The following is a 23,643-nucleotide window of genomic DNA, read 5'->3' as shown; positions in this document are numbered from 1 at the left end:
GCTCACTGTATGCAATTGCTCTGTAATCCCATAATGCCTGAAGCCCAAGGTATTAAAATGGAGTACTACAACATTACCGTGAGAAGTCTAGAATGAAATGTGGTGTGTTTATACCCACTTAGATTTTCTTAAAAGCATGTGTGGTTATCACAGTAATTGTCTTTGTCATAATGATTGCTGTAATTATTGTGATCGCATCTGTTATTGCCCAGCTGTAGTTGGGGATTAGGTTTTATTCAGTTGACACTGTGTAATTAGGGTCTTTTTATTTCTTCTTCAGTTGGCAGTTCTGCAAGTAGTAGTGCCACAAGGAGAGATTCTCTATCTACTAGCTCTGACTTGTACAAAAGATCTAGTAGCAGCCTAGCACCCATAGGGCAGCCATTTTACAATAGTCTGGGATTTTCCTCCTCTCCAAGTCCAATAGGCATGCCTCTGCCAAGCCAAACTCCAGGACATTCACTTACGCCACCGCCATCACTTTCATCACATGGATCCTCATCCAGTTTGCATTTAGGTAAAAAAAACAAAAACAAAAACGAAAAAACAAAACACGTTTTGTTTGTATGTGTGTATGTATTTCTATGTGTAAAATATGTGTTGCATAAGAGATGTCACGTTACCTTTGCTGTTAAAACAGTTTTGTATCGAAGAGGGCCCATTCCTGAGGGTTGAAGAGTGCAGTCAAATGGTCATTGGTCTGACAGTGGAGGGCACTCAGCTTTTGTGCACTGTTGGGCCAACAGCTGATTTTTATTCCCTTCCATAAGCCTGATAGAGCCCAGTAAGACTTACAGCTCCTTTTTGTATTGTTGCTTCCTGCAATATGATGCGCAAAGGTGCAGTATTTTTATTTGTACTTCAGTGTATTACCGCTTCGAGAACATTTTAAGATGAGTTTTTTTTGTTGAATGGTGAAGTGACTTTCACTGCTGCCCCTTACCATGGCAGTGTGGAAAAGTTCTCAATGTGCTATGTGTTAAAAGGTAATTTGGAATGGGTGAGCTTTATGGCCCACGCGCTGTGCCAGGAAGATGAGTGCTTCCCACCAGCTGGTGGAAGAAAAGAAAATGCTTTCATGAGAGAAATAGCAAAGGCTTTGTCAGAGGTGGCTCTTTGGTTATCAGAGATATTTTCAAGGTATGGTCACAGTAATCTTAGAAATTTGTCAGCCGGTCAGATGACGTGGGAGCTCAACCTCTTAAAAATAAATAAGAAAATTAAAATCTAAAGTAACTCCACCACAGCCTACAGTATTTTTAGAAGAGAATGCCTCTACCCTGAGGTAACTTAATGAAACTTTACCTTTTTTCACTGCAGATGTGGTCATTTAATTGGGATGCTAAAATTGTAGTGGATGTAATGATGAGCTGAGTTGCCTGTTGCTCCGTTGAAGTGCACTCCAGTGTGCACTTGTGTTCATGTAGCAGGCAACTGAACCCCTGTACTTCAGTTTACTGCAAATAAAACAGGAAAAATAATTAAAGTGCCCACCTCCAAAAATACACTTCAAGTGAGAAATGTGTGATTTCTGTAACGATGTTGAAAGTAATTTAAATATATTACTTTTGCAGTTCAGTATTCCCTTCATGGTTATGTGCTGAATACCCGAAGTAAAACTGGGCAAGGGGATGTTTCAGCACGTTTTATTTTTTTTTACTTACCTTTTTTCCTTTTCCAGGTCTACAAAGTGCACCTTTGGGCTGAGACCAAGCATGGAAAGTTTCAGCCCAAATGGAGGCTTTTGAGAAAGTTCTGAACATCTGACAATGGGGTTATCATGGAAATCTTTCTCTTTCTTTCTTTTCAAAGTACTCTCATAATAGTTTTCATATTACTGAAAACTATACTCAGAACAAAATTTGGAAGGCATTATCTAAAATTCAAAATGTTTAATGTTGTGTTGCTTTACATTTGATAAATGCTAAGTGAGCTGCAGTCGGTACAGAAGATTGCCTCTGTCAGCAGAAATTGTTGATAAATACTGATTTGAATCCATATCAGACTGTTTGGCAGTGTGAGCTAAGTATAACAGTTTGATAAAATCGTCTACAAGATCGGTGTTTAAAGGCCACAACGTACAGTTGTACTCTGAAAATTGACGCAGCATTTTTGGCTGCTGTGCTTGCTGCCTTTTCCACACTAAGTGGACTTCATTAATGGGTGCACCTTTTGCTGCCTTAATGAATCCATCTGAAATGTTGAAATTGAGACTCTCTTGGATTTTTACTTTCACCGAAAATGCAGTGATTTTTTTTTTCTTTAGCATTTTCTGGACTCTCCCCTTTGTGTTACTTAGTTGTGCACTTGCACCCAAGGGGAACCACTGCAAAAAGGTCAGCACTTCTGCTGCTGCCTGTCCTGCTCAGCTCATTCTGCTGTGTTCATCAGCCACTCTGGGAAGATTTTTTGTTTTGTTCTCACATGGGAGGGGAAAAAAAAAAAAAAAGGCAAAGCTATTTCACCCAATAAGAAGCAAAACCTGCAATCAAACAGGGAGTGTATTTTGAGAAGGGTGCGATTATCACGCAGTCACTTTTCAGAGAACAACGTTGTAAGTTCACGTCTGCATGCAGTTTCCATTGGTATCCTGATAATGCCTGTCAAACGCAGCTCTCCCTCCACCTTCAAAACTTGTCCTGCCTGCTTATATGAACAGGTTCAGCTAAGTTTAACTCCTGTTTTAAGATGGGCATCAAACTCAGTTGCTCCTGTTTCAGCCACCAAAACACTAGAGCACAATACTGGGGAAGGGTGCATGGTTTTATAACCCCTTTGTCAGACACTGCTGCAATTTGTAGCTTAATAAAAAGGCTTCCCTTTTACAAGAAACTTGTGATATTTTGCTGTTTTTATCTCTTTTCCTCAACTCTTATCCAACATCCTAAATTAGAAATGCACTAATTACCTTGGTCTAGTGTCAGTTTCCCTTTAACTGAAGGGATATATCAGTTGTTTGTAACTGCTGCCTTACTGTAATCGGTTGGAGCAGCAAGGTCATGAATTTGAACTACCCTTTCACTCCCAGGGGCAAAGATATGAATGGAAGTGGTCTAAAAATTCCCTTAGATTGGTAGTGCTTGCTTTGTTGGATGGTACATTGCCACATCTTAAGGGCAGGATTTTTAAAATCAGGACTTTGGGAGACAGTTATTTTCAGTTCATGCTGTTGTTCAGGTCAGTGTTTTTGAGAGCTGGTCGCTCTGAGAGAGAGCTGAGGCCCTTGGCATAGCAGAATGGGAGCCTCTCATTGCCTCTGCTTTGTACCTACTCTGTAGGACTAGGGCAAACCAGGCACAGCAAGCACTGGCATTGCTTCATGAAGCACCTATGCGACTGTAGGTACACTTGCGTATGTGTATGTGGTTCTGTTTATTTCCAGTATGAGAAGGAAATGTTCACGTGTTTTAGCTGAGGATGAGATGAAGCTGATTCATTTTATGGCTATAAAAATGTTTTGTAGAAGTCTGGTTGAAAATATTTATGCACTTCAGTATATTTTACTAGCAAATAACACTGACTGGGTTTAAACCGCAGTTTCTGTGCAATAAATCTGTTGTACATCTTGGTTAGAAATGGTTGAAGAATGCTTTGGTAGTAAGTACTAACAGACTAATGCTATAAAAGAAGCCTGCGTAGATACAGTTTTTCATATTTTTCATGTTGTCTTTTATATTAAATATGTTACCTAAGCTGAGCAGTTAGTAATTGGACATGATTTGTCTCCTTAAAACCTTAGTAAGGCTCTTTTTTAGACAGCTTATGTGTCTTTTATGCCTCTGTGCCTCTTCTTCCCAATGGACCAGCCACTGGGATTTAGGTTCAATTAAACTGTAGAACAACTTAATATCATTGTATCAGGGTCTTCCTATTACAAGATCAGAAGTGATAGCTAAGTGAGTATGTGAAGAACAAACTACATGCTTTGTTCCCCAGTGTTTTGTGATCATGTGGATATGCTGATTCCTGATAGCAGTCCATTAAAATGTCAGCATTTGCAGGGAAGCTCAGGTCTTTACCCAGTAGGGTATGACTTTTTTTTTCCCAAGTAGCTGGTAAGAATTAACCTGTGTTACCTTTCTGGTATGGAATTAGAGCCCGTAAAACAGCATTAGGAGTTCTTGAAGAGCACAAGAATGTGGTAGGTTAACCAGGAGGGGTTGGGTAACGGGAACTCAGATTTCAGTTTCTCATTTCCAAGCCTTTCCCAGTAAATGTTTCAGGAAGGAGGAGGCCGGTTGTCCTCAGTGTTCACACTATGGCTTTGCTGGTTTTGGACTGACATTGTAACCAGGATTAACATTAAAGAAACTAGTCTGTTGTATACGAGAGCGTATTTGCATATAATAAGTACCTGGGACAGTGGGGTTGTGATTTGTGGGTTTTTCTATTTTTCAAAGCTGCAAAGTTGTCACTGAGCTTTAACGCTTCTGCAGTAATAAAAGATGACACGAGAAAAACTAATTAGCTATTAGATCACAGTTTTTACATTAGCATCCGGAGTTCTACAAGCTTAAGCTTGTTTGTTTATGGAGTGTGACATACATCTAGGAATGGTGAATGTGTTTTTATCCATACCGTATTATGATCTGCCTTATGATTATTTCAGATAGTGTCTCAAAGTAGACAGGAGTCTCTCAATTGCAGCATAGTCTTCTTAACCCTTAAAAAGGGGCAGTTACCCAAATTAGATCAAGAAAAGACTTGATAGTCTTGAATGTGGAATGTACTGCATGCGTGCGGTTTTACTGCGCACACAGCATTTGTTAAAAGTGTAGTGAGTTTGATAACTTCTGTTTTAATTTTAATATATATATATAAAATGATCAAACAATTCCTGATGTACATGTGCAGTTTGATTGCTTCTGCTAATTAGAACCTACGCAGTTTGTGATCTTACAGTTGAAACTGCCCTCCTAGTTTCTGGCACAGAGTAGTTCATGTGATGAGTGAAGCGATAGGTAAATCACAACATCCTATTATGACTTCCTGTGAAATGGGCTTTGCTGCCCTCTCCTGGCATTAAGTACTGTTACTGCACAGCATGTCCAGAGAAGATAGATTTCTTACATACGTTATAGTCTAGATCAGCAGCATAATTTCCCTGTTGTTTAGAAGGCCATTCCTAGAAAAACCACTGTAGAGCATCAGTCTGCATCCTGCTTCACCTGCAGAATGTTGGGTTTCTTTTTCTTTTTTGTCTGTTAGGATGTCATTGTCATCTCTTCTGGAAATAGCGATTATCAGAAACTAAATATGATAATTACAACTGATTTTTCTGGCTATAAGGAAATAAGAGGCTTTAATTGTTTTATTAAAAAAAACAAAACAAAACAAAAACAACAGCTGGTGTGGGACATGAATCATTTACTGGTTATTTATTGATTCTTACCACTGAAGTATGAAAATGTAAGTAATACTTACATTCTGGGGCATAATCCCATACAAGGCAATAAAGTGATGCTTGGTATTACCTGCAGCACTGTAACGTACTGCATTCTGGTATTCTGATCTGACCTTTCAGAAAAGATACTTTAATCATTAATCTGTTAGCAGTGCACTATAACCTTGCTGTAGCCAGGCCTTATGCATACTTGGAGCCAACAGAAGGCTTTGGCTAGGACACTGTCAGCTGATAGGGTTTTTTTAATCCATTTTGTATGAGAGCACCATTCAGAAGGCACATACAAAGTTTGTTTGAAATTCAAGTTCACATACTTCTGTTGAGTTTGAAAGGATTTTCAGATACTGCACTTTCTAGAAAATTTGTTGTGGAACAGTTTTTTTTTTTTCCAATTCATACTCTATAATTCTAGTTTGGTGGTTTTTTTGCAGTAGTAGAGTTGGGGTATTATACTCTGCATGTGTTATAGTAGCAGTATTTCTTTGAAAAATCATAGTGTAGTTGCAAAAGATGAGTTGTTTTGTGGTTATGATGATGATTGCTGCTTGCTTTAGAATGGAGATTGGCATTCTGGCTAATTTACTGATGGGAGAGCAGAATGTGAGAAGAAATTCACAAGGCTGTGAGATGGCAGCTGATGGTGGGACAGCAAGTGAAGGAATGGGACCTAAGCAAAGCTTAGTAAGGAAAGTGAAGGCGTAATGAGGGGTGCATGTTTTCACAACAAGGCAAGGAGTTGATGTTTTAAAAAGAACTTGAGTGTAATGTATCTTTGGTTATTATAGAACTAAGTAGAGCATTCTTATTTACCTGCTTTGAAATTTGATGTATTTAGTGCTTACAGAGAGGTACCAGATTGAAAGCCTGGGATGCTGAAGTCATCAAATTTCCTGCAGAACAGGTACAGCATGACAAGAGGCATCACATGTGCCTTCCCAAAATGCCCTTTCACTCTATAAACTGACAGAAAGGTACCTCAGTAGGGACTGAAGGGTAGTTCAGATTTCATGGTCTGTTTTGACACAATTGGCTACTGCTACTAACAAGAGTATGAATCACTGTTGCTCGTGAAGTGGAAATTTGCCCACTAAGCTAAGGCCCACCCAGTTCTAATATGTCTGTAGGCCTGAGTGGGTGGTCACATGACCTGCTTCATTATGTTCTAATGAGATGTCTTTTCTAATGAGATGTCTTTTCCTGGTGCCCCTCACATAAAAATGAGGAGGAGAATGGCTTTATTTCTTGGAAGATAAAGCTATCCAACTCCTCAATTCAAAATGAGGTAAATATAAGTAACAAGACAGCACTGTTGTTTCCTTTGGCTCCAGGGTATCTGTAGTTCTAGTACATTTGATGTTTTGCTGTTGTTTATTTTCCTTGTGGCTTTTACTGACAAAACCGCTTCCTTGTAGGAGGACTCACAAATGGTAGTGGTCGCTATATTTCTGCAGCACCTGGAGCAGAAGCAAAGTATCGCAGTGCAGCAAGTACCTCCAGTCTTTTTAGCTCCACCAGTCAGCTCTTCCCTCCTTCACGCCTTCGTTACAGTAGGTCTGACATTATGCCTTCTGGACGGAGTCGATTGCTGGAAGATTTCCGAAATAATCGTTTCCCAAATCTCCAACTAAGAGACCTTATTGGACATATTGTTGAATTTTCTCAAGATCAGCATGGTTCTAGGTAATTACCGAAGTAAAGTTAATCAATTAAGAATGTTTTACTGCTTTGATATTGTCATATTAACATGAAAGGTTTGAGTGAGCTGGGAGTCATCTTAATACAAAGTGTACCATTAATTGGAATGCATGCTCTTACGCTGACCTTTTTCTTTTCTAGGGAATTTCATTATAAAGGTAGTGTAAATGTAGCTGCTCATAGAAGTATTCAGGTTAGAAGTAGCCTTATAACTCAACTTGTAAACTCTAGTATATAAGTATCAAAAAGGTGTTGATTAAGAAAACAAAATATCTGCGTCTGGAATGTAAAAAATATTTTTTCAGCAATACATCGTCAGGTACTTAGTTATTCTTTTCATCTTTTAATACTTTGCAAATGAAAGTTTTTAAGGATCATTATACTAAAATGCATTCTTTCATATGCAGAGGCACAGCTTTCGTTTTAATAAGTTTTATAATGTTTTATACTTGCTTCATAGCATTGAGGTGTCTCATTGAAGCAGTGTTTTGAGAGGTTTTCCTGTTGTTCATGTAAAGCATAATGCACATTTTTTTGCACTTAGATTTATACAGCAAAAGCTGGAGCGAGCTACTCCAGCTGAGCGCCAGATGGTGTTTAACGAGATCTTGCAAGCAGCATATCAATTGATGACTGATGTGTTTGGAAACTATGTAATACAGAAGTTCTTTGAGGTAAGAATAACACTTGAGTATATGAACAAAAACATGAATGAAAAACTGTAAAGTCTGATTAAATTTAATTTTTTTTTTTTCTTAACTTTATAGCAGATTTCTACCGAACCCTCGATATAGAACCCGAGAGTCACATGTGTTTTCTATTCTGTTCCCCCTGCTTTATTCATAACGGAGCTGAAAATTATAGACATGTTTTATTCTTCACCCTGGTGATGCGTATGTTAACAAACAGTGTAGGCTGCACACTTGAACTTTGCAAGTCTTTCAGCTTAATTTACAGAGGCTTTAAGCAGATGGTGGGGAACACAAAGATTTGAAGGATATTTGTACTGGTATTAAAGGATACTTGATCTTGGCATAGAGCAGGTCTGGAAAATGCGCTTGTACCCAAAGAAAAAGATGTGTTGAACTTTGTCCAGTGCTATATATGAAGGAACTCACATTGAGAAAGATTTTGAGGAAGACATCACAAAATACATCTGATATTAGTTCAACTAGAATTTAAAACAGGTTTGGTTGTTTGTTTGTTTGGTTTTTTTTTAACTGAAAACTACGGGGGAGAAAAAAGCTATCAAAGGGCTGCAAAATTCAGGCTTTGGAGAAAAGGTAGTGCCTGCTCATAAAACAAGAAATACATGTAGGAATGGTACACAGCATAGTATGCGTTACATCAAGGACCATATCAAATACTTGGTGAAGCTGGGAGATGTCTAATAAAAAAAAAATAAGAAATAAGGTGCTTGCTGTAGATAGGAATTAATTTGTAATGACTAATCTACAAAACAGTGTGCTTATTCTTTTGTCTTGATGTTCTTTTTACTAAATCAGAATAACTTCTCAAAAGTGTGGCTGACATCCAATGTGCAGGTCCTTGATATTGCTCATGTGTTACCAGTTACTGTTTTTTTCTCCCTGATGTCAGGTTATGATCATTTAAGTAGGAAGTAGATGTTGTTTGAGCTTTTTTCACGGCTTCAGGTGACTACAAGTGTGGGGTTTAACAAATCTCAGCAGTGCTGCATGAAAGTCAGAGATGCAGCCCAGCCCATTACTGCTGTGTGGCCTTTTGCCCTGTGGCAGCACAGCGGTTTGTGTGACTTGGCCAGAGGGATGTGGGAACTGGCCAGGCTGGAAACAACATTTCCAACATTTACATTATTCTGAAGCCGGATTGGTGGCTTCTCTCTTAAACATGGAGCAGCTTAGAAGGTTGTAGAGGCACTGTGGAGGGAATAAGATGGGCAGGAGCTAGGTACTGCTGAAAAATGTTGGTTGAATTATTCTCTGATACAGCCAGTGCGTAAAACCCAAAGCAAAACCCATCTTATTTCTTAGTTTTCCAAAATTCTCATGTTAGGTCCCTCAAGGCACCTGAAGTTAGCGTGAAGCTGCTGTAGGGACAACTGCTGCTTTTTTTTGTTGTTCTCTTCTCCTGTTAAAGCTTACTGTAATGTAAATTGACCGTACAAATCTGAGATCCTAGAGAAAACGTGATTCGAATTACTATGTTACAGTAATCTGATGTTATTAATTTGGCTGATAACATTTGTCTCAAATGGGGTATTTCATTCTAAATGTTAATCTGTATTCCTACAGTTAGTCAAGTACAAACTAATTAATTTTTTTTGCTGCCATTAAAGTCATGCATTTGAAAGCACGCATTGTATTGGAATATAGAATACTACAAAATGTTGAATTTAAGGGAAAATAATAATAATGAAAAAGCTTCTGGTAAATATACCAATCAAAAATAAAGGGAAAAACCATCCAAGGCATGATGCTTAACGCATCATGAACATTCTTACTCTGTCATGTGAATTCCAGCATGCTTCGTGCTTTCTTTTTTTTAACAGCATATTTGTTTTTTTCTAGTTTGGAAGCCTGGATCAGAAGTTAGCCCTGGCAACACGCATACGTGGTCATGTTCTGCCATTAGCCCTACAGATGTATGGTTGTCGTGTTATTCAGAAAGCACTTGAGTCTATTTCACCTGACCAGCAGGTAATTGTAAGTTAGAACAATATTTTTTTTAATTTTGTTTCAGTTTAGTTTCATCTTCCTTTTTACTTGCTTAAGTTGTTGATCATTCCCTTTGTTATAAAAAGATCTAGAGACCAAAAATAGTTAAAGTGATGAGATACGTAAGTAGATCACTGGTAAATAGGAAAAGTAGATATTCCTTTGAGAAAAAAAAAAAAAACACTGTGAAGACAAAGCTAATCTTTTTTTCCAGAATGAAATGGTGAAAGAGCTGGATGGTCATGTTCTGAAATGTGTGAAAGATCAAAATGGGAATCACGTTGTGCAAAAGTGTATTGAGTGTGTTCAGCCCCAGTCGCTCCAGTTCATCATCGATGCATTCAAAGGACAGGTAGTGTTAACAGTTCATTTCCTTTTCTGGAGGGTTGCTTTGATTTGCAATTTGCTTTTGGCGCTGTTCGCATATACAAGATAGCGTTTGGCTCACTTACAGTCAGCTAATATTAAGCTGGAGTAAAAGAAGAGATGGTAAAATGGAAAAGCTGTTAACAGATAGTTAAGGTGCTTTAAAAAGATGAATGTTGGATGAGAAGCTCTAGAAAACCGCGTTGGATGTTCTGTAAAAGCCAGTAGAAGTATTTGGCTTATGGCCAGGCTGTTGGGGTTTTGTGATGTGCCACTTTAAATTTCCTTTCTGACTTTTAGTGTCTATTTTTGGTGTATCTGATCTCTAGCATACACTTTTCATTAAAATTTCCTTTCAATTTTTTTCTTCTTTTACTTACCTTGTAACTCTGTCTTCCAGAGTTTGCCAATCAATATCTAACATTAAGGAAAATCCTTTGAAAAAATATTAATCTTTTCCCTATGTATTTGGATAGTGTTAAGTGAAGGGGAGGAAGAAGGTATTTGTTAACCAAGGTTGTTTTGTTTGTTGTTTCCAACAAAATTATATTCATAAAAGATTGGTATTGTGCCACAGGCTAAAGAGCTTGTTGCAGCTAAAGAAGATTTTAATACTCTGTGACAAACGTGTACTTCTGTAGTCTCAAGGAATTGTAAAAATAGTACTGATGTGGCTGTTAGTAAATTCTACTTTAATGGCTGGCCATATGTGTTTCTTAACAAAGTCTACGATAAAATTCTCTCCCACTACACTACCAGAAACACTGTTGTGCATAGTGGTAGGTAGCATATTAAGGTGTGTAGGGTTGGGTCTTTCTGTATCAAAAAATACATACGGAGTAGATGAGATGCAGTTTCTAAAATATAAATAGAGTCCCAGTGACTAAAATGTGCCTGCTTCCTTTTTTGGGCATCTGTCCATAAAAACCAAGTATATTAAAATACATATATATACATATATAAAGTAGCTAATCTCAAGTGACAAATGAAAAATACTGCACTTTGGTCATATCACATAACAGTACATACCTTTATCACTCACCCATATTATCTGAATCTTTGTCTAATCAGACAAGGTTCTTCTTGTTCAGTTCTGACCAATAAAGAACCTTAAATATTTTGAATTAATCTTGGAAACACAAACCTGACTTTGAGAGAAGTAAGGAAAAAACAGTAAGTAGGATTGTGAGTACATGTTTATAATGCTTAATTTGTGAATGTTATATACGTAACGGGGAATATGAAAATCATGAAAATTAGCTGCAGTGATTGCACTTCTCTCTGTAGAAAGGACAACTTTAAAATGGAAAAGATAAAAGGAACACTAGAGAGGCGAACAGTGCTTAATCAGCTTCAAGATTTTCTTTGCACCTAAGTAGGCCAGGAACATTGTATTGAAAACTTGTGTTCTTTGGTAGTTGTATGATTTGCACTTGACACAAAAAAAAGGAGGTGGAATTGTGATATTAGCAGTGAAAGCTTTCCTATTTTTAATAAGAGTAGTTGGCAAATTCAGTTCCATTTTGAACATGGTATTGTTAGTGCATCTGTAAACTTCAGCTGGGTTTGACTTCAGTTTGCAATTCTATTTTAAGGTATTTGTGCTTTCAACTCATCCATATGGCTGTCGGGTTATTCAGCGTATTCTGGAACACTGCACTGCTGAGCAGACTTTGCCAATCTTAGAAGAACTACATCAGCACACAGAACAACTAGTGCAGGTTAGTGTGTATTCCTTCCTCTAGTGCCTTGTAGAGCTTATTTGTATTATCATAATTAATTCTTGTGTCATAGTATATGAAATAGCTTAAATGAATTTGCCTCTTTTTAGTGTTGTAGATAATGATTTTTGTCTTTTTTTCCTTCCATAGTTTTAATGAAAATGAATTTGGAAGTTGGGAGGCAAAGAAGATATAAAAAGCCTTTTTCTTACACTTTTGGCTGTAGCTTCAAGTATACGTTGTAAATGCACAGATTTAGTTTATTGTGTTTGTGGTTGTTTTTTTTTTTTTAATTGCAAAGTTCACCTATTTGTAGTTTATCTTGATTCACTCTGCTATCCTTCAGATAACTTCTGATAACATCTAAACAGAAATATGTTGTAAAAAATACATATTCTGCATATTCGAACTCAAATAGGGCATCTTTTCTGAAAGAAGGCCAGGCCAAAGACCTCATACAACATGAGTTCCTGTCTTGGTCTCGAGCAAACAAAATAAATGGATTTAAAATTGAATCATTTGCAAATACTGGACGGGACTTATGTTGTTCAGTAGGAATTCTTACATGAGAAAAGACAGCAACTGGCATTTGCTTTGTATTCACAGCCTAGTTTACTTCTCAGTAGTTTTTTGTATATGAAATCTCTGTTAAACTGTAATTCTCTTGCGGAACGAAAGTTCAGGGAGATCTGAGAGCTGATAGAGAATGATGGTATTAATTTTGAAGTCTTGTTTCTTTAGGAGGATATAAGATACTCTAGCAAAATGCCATTTCTACAGATTATTTCTGTTTTCTATGTACATTTAGTAATCCATAGAGTAATTCTTGATGCAGTATATTTTGCATCCCGTTGTTTCCACGATGTTGCATTTTTCCATATATCTGTGCAAATAGCAAGTTTACACAAATAAACAAAAATCTATGTGCATGTCTTGGTGTGAACACAAAAGAAAATTGAAGTCATCTTATTTTCAGGATCAATATGGAAATTATGTTATTCAACACGTACTGGAGCATGGTCGTCCTGAAGACAAGAGTAAAATAGTTTCAGAAATAAGAGGAAAAGTTCTAGCTCTGAGTCAGCACAAATTTGCCAGGTATTGCACAGCTTTCTTATATTAAAGGTTCACTAAACTTTTAAAGTTGTAGTGTTGGATTTTTTTTATTGTATTTCAAGAAGGATATGATATTTTACCCCATGTGTAATGTGTTTTCTCATATTTTGTGTTTATATGGAGGTGGATAGTAGTGGTGCTTTATCCTCTGCAAAATACCAGATTTTGGGGAAAGGAAAGAGGAAATGCTGTTCTGAACTAAAATAAATGAGATTTTGTGGGTTTTTGGAGTGTCTTTCGTCCACCCTGTGTAAGCACAGGAAAGAGACTCCCAGACTCCAAGGAGAGGCATATGAGGATGACCAGAGCCAGCTGAAAAAGTTGTCCTGGAAACTGCGTGATAATCTGTTGCTGATGAGTTGGGAATTCCTCACTGTTTTATCAATCCAGTCAGGCAATTTCCAAGCATAAAAAGGCTAGCTGTAAAAGTGCTGCTTAAGCCTGACAAGAATTTAATGTGCTAGGAAGACTCAAAAGACTATGAGCTACTCTAAAATTCGAGCCTAAGAATAATCCTTAAATGTTTTTTATCAGAACATCAATGCTTTTGCTAAGGAAAATACACTGGATCCTGGATAACACAGTGAGATGAACTTTGTCATCAACATTAAGTAGAAATGCAGTGTTTTTTTGGGGGGGCATTTGTTTTAAGAATCACTTGTATGCAAAGTAGCAGCTTTATCTGGATTTTTTTTTTTTTTTTTTTTTTTTGCTTGCATTGAACTATTCATGTTCTTCTCTGTGAACTTGCTTAACTTCTAAAGTACAAACCTAGGACAAGAATCACTGTTGCTGACTTACAGTCATTGATGGTGTTTTCAGCTTTTGAGATATCTGGAAGTCATGGACTTCATCTACATAAGTAAATATTTGAAAGCTTCTCTGATCTAGGCATGATCATGAAGAGATTCTTTATTCAAAAAATAGAATGCTTCATATCTGCTTTTCTCTGTTACATCCTAAAAGGATCCATAGATAAAAGCAGATATACTAGAGTACAACTTAAAGTCCAGTGTATCTGCGTAGGTCACTCTGAAAGTAATGCTTCCTATTTATTTCCGTGTAAGCTGCAACCAATACAAAGAGCATAATAACACTGTTTAAAAGAGAATATTCTCAGCTACAAGGTGCATTTTTCAATATATCCACCACCATTAGCTATGCATTTTCACCAGTGATGAACAAGAGCCTGTATGCTGTGCTCATAAAAATCTGCACAAGTGGTGATGACCCACTGTTTGACAGCTGCTACGATGGCATTATTGCTAGGAAAACGTTGCCCGAGCAGTGTTGTCTTTCACTGGCCCAAACATATGGAAGTGAGAAGGAGCCAAATCCAGACTATATGGTGAGATAGGGCAGTCCACCCAAGATTGGCAGTGTGCTCCATGATCTCCAGACTGGCGTGGAACCTGGTGTTATCATGTAGCCATAGAAAGGTTGTCTTCTCTGGCCTCGCTCTGGAAGCTCAAGCTTTCAGCTTAGTCAGTGTTGTGATGTAGTGGTTAGAGTCAATGGTCTGTCTAGGTTCCACAATATGCAGAAGGATCACCCCTTTCCTGTCCCAAAAGACAGTACCCGTCACTGCTCACTGAGGGTGCATCTTGAAGTTTTTCTTCAGTGGGGAATTCATGTGTCGCCACTCCACAGACTGCTCTTGTCACACCACATCTCATCACCGGTAATGTTGTGATCCAGGAAACTGTCACCTATAGCCTCATTTTAGTTCAGTTTGAAGTTTTGACAGACTTGCATGCAGTATTCTTTCTGTTCCTTTGTGTGCAGTCATGAGGCCTACCTGGTTCAGGCTTTGTCATGTCCCAACATTGCCACCATGATTTCCAACACATTGAAGCTGATAATCGGCTCCATATACAGTTCCCTGTTTGTAATCCACTGATTCTCATGGATAAGCTGATTGAGATGCTCTTATTTTCTTAAACCTGTGCATGGCTGTTTGGAACATGGCTTGTCTTGTGTGTTGCTGTCACCACTGTTGAAACACACCAGCCATCGTCTCAGTGTGCTCAAATCCATTCTTTGGTCTCCAGAAATGTTCAGCAAGTATGGGTGAATATCAGTGGCCACCATTTTTTCCACATGGAGGAATTCAGCAACACACCTTTGCTTCATCCATACTTCCGTGTCACATTTTGTGTGCCATTTTGTCACACTGCCCCTCTGCTGCCATTTGTCACACGGCAACAAAACGTAACGGGATGTTGGTGGGAAGGTTCAGCATCTTTTGCTCCCCTAACATCTGCCTCTGAAGTCATGGCCAACGTAACAAAATAAGAGGCATTACTTTCAGAGCAGTCCTCATACAATCATTTCTCTAAGTATCAGAAGATGACTTTTGGATATAATCCTTTACCATCCTCAGCTATGAGAAAGTAAAGATTTAGAAGTTGGAACGTCATGTCATGTATTTAAAATGAACTCTTCAGTGGTATTAAGGCACTTAAGTGTTCAGATAAACTTAAAATTGCTACTTAGAAGGATGTTACATATCAAGTAACAGAATCCACTTGTCTTGTTTTTCAGCAACGTGGTAGAAAAATGTGTAACTCATGCTTCTCGTGCTGAAAGAGCTTTACTTATCGATGAGGTCTGCTGCCAGAATGATGGTCCTCACAGTGCCTTATACAACATGATGAAGGACCAGTATGCCAACTATGTTGTTCAGAAGATGATCGATATGGCTGAACCTGCCCAGCGGAAGATAATAATGCACAAGGTACATTGTAGTATAGTTCTGTTCAGAAAGTTCAGAAATTTTTTTCACAATTATACTACTTTATCTGTTAAAATTCTTTTCCTTTTAGAGTTAAAACTGAAATCTGTAACCTAGAATTTAATGCATAGACATTAAATTCAGGGGTACTTGATGGAGCATAACATACTTAGGTTTCTGAGAACTTTTCTGCAAGCTTAAAATGTAAACCTGTAGAATAGTCTTCAAAGATGAATTTCGTATCCTCTCTTTATGTTAGCTTTTCTGTGAAAATAATTTCAAACTGAAAAAAATCAATAGTATTTGTCACTTGTATTGGCATAACAGAAGAAATACAGGTCTCTCTTGTTGCTGGTAACAAAGAGCTTTGCAGTTGTCATCCTATCCCACCTCTCTTCGTCCCTGGCAAAAAAAAATCCAAAGACAATCCTCGTAATTCCTAACATTTGGGCACCTTTTCTAGTTAGGAATGTCCAGAGACGAACAAAAATGTCTCATTAGCCTTAGGCTGTTTAACACAGGATATATTCCTGCAGGAGATCTGCTTCCCCATTGCTGACAGGGCACTCCCACGAAACAAGCTTCCACCCTTTTCCACCTGCAAGCTCAGCAGGCTGCTCCCATGGGAAAGCTCATTTTTGGGGGTGGTTCTCCACTGTGCTGGTTTCCTGCACTGCTCTGTCCCCAGCTGCTTAGAAGAACTCCTGGAGGGCAGCCCTGTGGAAAAGGACTTGGGAATCCTGGTAGACGAGAAGCTGGACACACCAGCAGTGTGCACTTGCAGCCCGGAAGGCCAACTGTGTTCTGGGCTGCATTAAAAGAGAGGTGGCCAGCAGGGAGAGGGAGGTGATTGTCCACCTCTACTCAGCTCTTGTGAGGCCCCATCTGCTGTACTGTGTCCAGGCCTGGGGCCCCCAGTACAGGAAGGATGTGGAGCTCTTGGAGCGGGTCCAGAGGAGGACACTAAGATGATCAGAGGGCTGGAGACCTCTCCTCTGAGGAAAGGTTGAGGGAACTGGGATTGTTCAGCTTGGAGAAGAGAAGGCTCTGGGGAGACCTCATTGTGGCCTTCCAGTACTTGAACGGAGTGTATAAACAGGAGGGGAACGGCTGTTTATGAGGGTGAATTGTGACAGGACAAGGGAGAATGGTTTTAAACTGAGAGGGGAGGTTTAGGTTAGATCTTAGGAGGAAGTTTTTCACACAGAGAGTGGTGACACACTGGAACAGGTTGCCCAAGGAGGCTGTGGATGCCCCATCCCTGGAGGCATTCAGGGCCAGGCTGGATGTGGCTCTGGGCAGCCTGGTCTGGTGGTTGGTGACCCTGCACATAGCAGGGGTTTGAAACTAGATGATCATTGTGGTCCTTTTCAACCCAGGCCATTCTGTGATTGTTGGACAGCCCAGCCTCACCTGCCACTAGATTGGGTGGCGTGTGAGAATAGCACTGTTAGTATTGCCTGTTATGTTTATATCACATAGTATAATGTTTTGTTGGCTTCTTCAGTCATCTGTTGATGTTGAAGAAATCGGTGATCTGAAATCTGAAAACAAAAGTGGAGTCATCAACTGAATACTTATAATATGAGAGGTACATCGGTTGCTTGGTGATTCAACATCACCCATTTTACATCTTTCCGGAAGTTTCCATAAATGTGAAACTATAGGCTTCTTCTTGTTTGCTTTTATTAATTAATAGTTCACAAGTGTAGTGACTCCACTTACAGTTTGTGAGGAAAAAAATAACGAGTTTCTTCCTACAGATTCGACCCCACATCACAACTCTGCGCAAATATACCTACGGCAAACACATTCTGGCCAAGCTGGAAAAGTATTACCTGAAGAACAGTGCTGATCTGGGGCCAATTGGTGGACCACCAAATGGGATGCTGTAAAAGGCAAAAAAGGAAATGGAAGAATTTTATTGTGAATGATCAAAACATACAACTTAACTATAAATGTTCTGATTTTTTTAAATCTATTTATTGACTTTGTTCATCCATTTGTAAAATTTTTATTCTTTTGTATATTTTTGGGGAGTGAATTATAAAAAAATAAAAAAAAAAATCTCCAGCCCTAATCAGGAGACCTATCAGATTGGATGGCTGGCAAAGCACAGAATGCCTGTATATGATGTAATTGTATCAAAATAGCTGTCACATATTTTGTAAATTTTTACCTTGTAAAGTCACTGAAATAGTTTTTAAAGGGAAAAAGTACAGTATTCTTTTAATACACTGGCTTGCAATCTGGTAGGTCTACCCAACATCATAGCACAACAGATTTATAGAGTTGTATATAGAATTGATCCTTATTTTTCCCTTTCGTGTGAAGTCTTTTATACCAGATTAAAATTGATCAGCTGCATAAACATTATTTAACATGTCGAAAAGTTAAGTTGTATTTTGGTGGTTCACAAAGTACTATCAAATAACAAACAGGACACAGCAAATGAAAGCAGAGAATAACAAAACAACGGGAACCTGAAAGGACAATTTTCACCTCTTGCTGTGGACAGTTATTTTTTTTTTAATTAGTGCCCTTAGGTTTTCTCTAGCGATGTATTAAAAACAACAGTGCTGTATATACTTATATATTTAATTGTTGTACAAGGTAGAGGAATCGAATGGTGGTGGTACATCCACTCAGCAGAGTACGCTGTTGGAAGAGGAGTGAACCCTGTATTAACTTCACAGTCAGTTTTACAACGCAGGAAGAGTAGAGATTTGTATTTTTTTATTTCGCATATAGAATTGTAAGGATTTGAAAGCGTTGAGCATTTGTTTTGCTTTCTCACTGTAGATGCAAAAAAAAAAAAAAATAGGTATTGATGAAGAGAAGAGGGGCCACTGAAAAGTAAACTCGATAGCTCAACATTTAAGCATGATTGATTAAATATCCAGATAGCTTTTTTGCTTCCTATAAATATATGCATTGTATACGTGTAGTTAATAGGTGTAAGTTTACAGTTTGAAAACAAATCTCGTTTTGATGTTTATTACAAGCCTTGCTAATTTAGTAGTGACGCTTACCTTGGTTGTACAGATGTACATTTGTAAACCTTCATGCTGTAAATGTAATTTGTTTTACCCTTTTTTGGGACAAAAATTTGCATTTTAGTGTATATTCATATCCCCGTCCCCCTTTCTTCCCCTGGCATATAGTGTTGTATAATGTAAATTTATTTCAGCAAATTAAGAGTGATTTTTTTAAATTCTATCTTTATATGGTTTCAGAAATATGAACCGGCTTTTTTTTTTAACTATTGTGAGAAACATTATGTTTTGTTTACAACATAGCTGTTGGTTCTGTTCATATGGACACTTTGGGAAATCAATCTGTTCAAATTTTAAGTTGGGATAATAAGCGTAGTGAGAAAGAAGTGGACTGAAAACTTTGGTTATTGCAGAAACCAATGCTTCTTCCATCTTAATAAATGTGGCATGATTTTTTTGTACAGAAGAGTACTGTATTTTTGAATAGCCTTCTCCCAGCGTAAAGCAAATATGTATGATACTGTCAATTTTTTTCTCTGGACATACGACATTGTAACAGTAACATGAGATGATGTACATTTACAAGCGGCCTTATGTACATTTCCCAATGATCTTTTTAAGGCAGAGTTGTGACCATATGTGTATAATTAAAATCCTTTTTAATCCTTTGCCTATGGAAATATTTTGGAAAAAAAAAAAAAAAAGCTTGCTTTGTATATTCAGTTTCTGAAAGATAAAGAAAGTGCTTTGTATGTTGTTGAAGTAAGTATTTTGTGTAAAATATTCATTCGGAGGGCATGAGCAGAAGTTGTGATCACCAGGATGGATGGAAAGCAGTTCTGAACATTGATAAATAAAAGGCTGCAGCTGTAGGGCTCTGATCTTGAGGAAAGAAAGTGGAGGTGGTATAAACTCGTGTAGGGAATTCTGTTGTATTACTCTTGGTATCAGGTTTACGTGAGTCTTTTTAAAGCATACATCTGAGTTGCTACTTTTTTTTTTTTTTAGTGGTAGTGTTTAAATCATGAATAGGCAAACGGGAAAGTGTGCTCTGGCCTACCGTTAGTTTCCGCATCTGTCACTTAATGCCTGCATCAAGTGATGTAGGGGGCCGACTTATTGTTCATAACCTCATCTTTAATTGCTAAGTAGTTTTTGAATGGCAGTTCACAGCATTCCTTTCAAGAGCTACAGGCCCTGCCGTTGGAGCCAGAGCTTATCCATAGTCACACAAAGGCACTTGAGCAACTTACTTGAACGCATTAATTCTCCTCAGTGAGTATTTTTATCCTGTGTACAAACTGTCTGTTATTATCTGACATTGTCTCTGACATGTGAGACATTAAATCAGGCTTTTGGGAATGTCCAGGCAGAAACTGGTGATGTCTGAGTACTTTGTCCCTGTAGCACTCATGCCATAGTTGAATTTAATCAGTCCTGTAACTATCATCCTTAGAGCTTTAGTACCTTGAAAATAATCTTCCACTTGCTCTCCTAAATTACCATTTTGCACAAACTATATCCAGGAACGTGAAAATCACTGGGTTTCCTTTCAGTTATTTTAGGCTTTGGGTAGAACCACTAGACTTCTTTTTTTGCTAAAATACCGCTATTTGATATAGACTGTTTATGGACCAGTTTGATTAGGTTTGACTCCAGGCGGCTCATATTAAATAATGTAATGTTCACGTGTATATACTGTAAAAATCAAAATGAAAATGTGTTAATAACACTGTGTGAAATACATCTGGTCTTGTGTTTTTCCTCTAGGAAACCAGCCAATCTTTTTGTTCTCAGTTATGTGGCTTCTCTGCTTGGAAACTTTGCAGAGGCACTCCATTCTGTTTCTGCGATCGATGAGAGTCAGCCAATTATTTGAGAATCCGGTATGAGATCATTACATTTCCAGAGGTCAGTTTTGAGCTGCAAAGCCTTCATATCATCCTACAAAAAGTGTTTACCGAGGGATGGATAAGGCTAGAGCTTCATGGTATTTCATACGCCAGTGAAAGCATGGTGAGTTCTTGAGCATTTGGGAAGGCTACAATTGTTGGCTGCTCTGTCATTATTGGATCCACAATCTTTAGTTACTGCCCAGGATTTTTTTCAAAGGACCAATCGTGGCTTAAGGTAGGGACTGAAGGGGTTTATCTGCAGCAGAGTAGATTTGCTTGTTGCTATTAAACCAGTCCTCTGAAGTGGTCCCGTAAGGACAGAGCATCCATAATACTACTTCCATCGTAGACTGCTAGATCTACTATTTCAGTGGAGTACACGAATCCTTGAAGCTTCTGAGGCCGGAATGCCTAGATGTCCTTGAAATGCTGATGGCAGTTAAGAGGCACATAGTCTCTCTTACCTCCACTCTAAAGAACAGGCAGTTTTCCTTGTGACTTGTTGCATGGCAGTGTGCTGATCGGGCTGATCTATGGTGCAGGAGCGTTTCTTCCTCCAGCCCTTTGGATGCAGCTTGCTCCTTTGCATGCTAGTTCTGCAGTTAGGGAATTCACCCTGCAAATACGATGACTGAATTAGTTTCCTTTTATCAGCCTCAGGGTTTCAAACCCACCTTTCTCACTTCACAGGAGTATGTCCTAACCGCAAGGAGTTGGGCAGGTTCACTTTCTGCTCCTGAATTTGGGCTGAGCTTGTAGCACAGCTTGAGCCATTTGTTGCATCACAAGCAGCACAAGACAGAGCATGATTCCCGAGCACGCAGGTGGGAGTGGGCAGGTTCTGCTCCTGAGATCCTTGTCTACACCTTGATTCTCCCAGACTCAGATCATGTAAAACAGATCTTGGGAGCGGCATGCTCCCATCATTGCCATACTGGAAATGCTCCTTGAGGCTTTTTATGTTGCAGCTGAAATGTTGGAAGGAGACCGGTCCCTAAAGATCTTCAGTTTGTGAGGAATAACCAATGTAAATATAAAATGTACACACTTTCACCAGTGTTAGTAGTTCTGGAGGCCCTAACCAGCTTCATTTCAGCTCCAGACCTGCCCAGAGTGTTCAGATTTCCTGGCAGCACCACAGCCCTTTCTCAGCTTGGTTGCCATGCTTGTCCCAGCCAAGCCCAAGGGGGACAAGAAGAGACCATTCTCCTTCCCTGGCACAGCAGTGCTCAGGTGTGGAGGCTGTTGAGGACTTGCTGCTTGGCTGCTGATTACAGAGCAGGTTCACACAAATAATCCTTATCCCTTATTTCTTCTGTCAGAGCTGCAGTACACAATCAGAAAGTGTACTCAGTGTTTCCTTGCACAGGATCAGTCCAAGAGAGCATCCAGGAGAGCGTTTGCTGGTGCCAGGAGAAGTTCTGGGCAAGGATTCACTGTTTTCTCTGTAGAGCTCAGTTTTGATGTGGCTGTTGTAGCCCTTTGCATACAAGCTGGCTTCCAGAGGCTGATAGAGCATTCAGAGCAGTCACTTGTTAAGCAAGGGTTACAGAGGGCTGAACTGAGCTGAAGAGCTGAGGACAAACTCGGTGCCAACCACAGAACCAATTTCCCACTTCCACGTGGAGAGTCAGGATGAAAGGAGCAGAGTTTCCCCTTGTCAGATCCAGGCTACACACTGATCTCATTCAACTCTTAAAAAGCCTTTTTTGTTTGAAAAGCGACTATCTTAAGTACTCCAGGTTTCACATGACATCTCCTATTTCCGTGAAATGTCATGTGTCTCATGATAATGTGGGGTTTGATTATTCATCCCACTTTGGGAGCACCACAAGCTTGGATCCTGCTGGGAAAGGGACTCTTATCCAGCCCTACCCAACATCCTTGGACACTCGGGCAACCGAAAGCCCGGAGATCTGGTGGAGGCATTAAAGGTCACTCACTGCATGTTTCTTGGGTGCTGCGCAGCTCTTGCTGTCCCCTTAGACAGGAACAAGGATCACACAGCAGCACTATCAGCAAAGCTCTCGGGGAGATACCATCCCAGTTAAGTCATTTCTGTTTACGTGGGGACACTTCCATGCAGACTGATGCACTGGGAACAGGCCCTGTTGCCTGCTCGTCTGTCTGGTGCCATCTGAGGCACCCTGAGGCATCTGGGGGCATGCAGGCATCCCCAGCGAGCAGCACTCAGCCAATCCTCCAACATCTGCTCCAGAGAGACTGAGATGGCACTGGGAACCTTCATACAGGTTCTCGTCAGCTGGAAGGCACCTGAAATCAATAAGCAATTTTTCATAGATCAGTGGTTAAAAAGAGGAGGGAGAGAACAGAAAGGTAGGGGAGGGCATCAAAACAGCTTTATTCTGCAAAACAGGATGGGATGAGAAGTGGAGAGACAAAACATAAGCATCCCCATATGCATACTCAAAACTGCTGTAACCACCATCTAATAAACAATCATAATGGCTCTTGATTATAAATACTGAGCAGAGGGGAGAAGGAGAGAAGGAGCACTGTGGGAACCCATTGGTATCTTTAAAAAGTAATAAAAAGGCACAGTAAAACCTTCACTCCAGGCCTCCCTGGGCAGTATAGCTAACATCACAAGCACCTAAAAATAATTCAAACATACAGAAAGAGGAAGAAATGCAATTAAAATATCTGTGTTCATGACAAAGTCAGCACTGCTCAGAATTGGGCAGGCAGCACACAGACGTGCCATGCAAAGCTTAAAGCAAAGACAAAAATCCACAGATAAATAAGTAGGACACTGTTGCAGAACCCCACCCCACTGCCCAGGCAGAATTACAGCCTTTGTTCCCCTCCTTTCAGAGAATCATAGAACATCCTGGGCTGGAATGGACTCATAAAGATCATCAAGTCCAGCTCCTAGCTCCACACACCTCAAGGCTGTGTGCACTGCCCTGGGCAGCCTGTTCCATGCCCACCAGCCTCTGGTGCAGAACCTTTTCCTGATATCCAGCCTGAACCTCTCTCGCCTTTCATCCAGTCCTTCC

General features: G+C 39.3%; 1 protein-coding gene and 1 long non-coding RNA gene across 8 annotated transcripts in view; one reads left to right on the top strand and one right to left on the bottom strand.

Moving 5' to 3' along the window:
- The window catches only part of PUM2 (pumilio RNA binding family member 2), a 64,991-nt gene extending 43,954 nt beyond the window's left edge, over nt 1–21,037 (top strand). Inside the window, exons 13-21 of one of the 7 annotated variants that reach the window (XM_031610974.2) lie at nt 281–517; nt 6,817–7,084; nt 7,644–7,773; nt 9,649–9,783; nt 10,010–10,147; nt 11,757–11,882; nt 12,859–12,980; nt 15,543–15,735; nt 17,496–21,037. In XM_031610974.2, coding sequence (XP_031466834.2) covers nt 281–517; nt 6,817–7,084; nt 7,644–7,773; nt 9,649–9,783; nt 10,010–10,147; nt 11,757–11,882; nt 12,859–12,980; nt 15,543–15,735; nt 17,496–17,627 — 1,481 coding nt within the window. In that variant the 3' untranslated portion in view covers nt 17,628–21,037. The remainder of the gene's footprint in view (nt 1–280; nt 518–6,816; nt 7,085–7,643; nt 7,774–9,648; nt 9,784–10,009; nt 10,148–11,756; nt 11,883–12,858; nt 12,981–15,542; nt 15,736–17,495) is intronic. The other 6 variants (XM_031610977.2, XM_090136421.1, XM_031610972.2 and 3 more) reach the window with 6 other exon arrangements.
- Nucleotides 17,534–21,398, bottom strand: LOC116240556 (uncharacterized). Its single transcript, XR_004169328.2, has 3 exons — nt 21,328–21,398; nt 21,088–21,239; nt 17,534–17,621 (listed from the first exon to the last, which is right to left on the bottom strand). It is a non-coding gene; the product is annotated as an uncharacterized LOC116240556 (long non-coding RNA).
- Between the last annotated feature and the right edge of the window lie 2,245 nt (nt 21,399–23,643).

The sequence above is a fragment of the Phasianus colchicus genome, chromosome 2 (genome assembly GCF_987193195.1).
Source record: "Phasianus colchicus chromosome 2, bPhaCol1.hap1.1, whole genome shotgun sequence".
Lineage (NCBI taxonomy): Eukaryota > Metazoa > Chordata > Aves > Galliformes > Phasianidae > Phasianus > Phasianus colchicus.
Note: the sequence above shows the minus strand (reverse complement) of the source record. Positions and strands in the feature narration are given on the sequence as shown.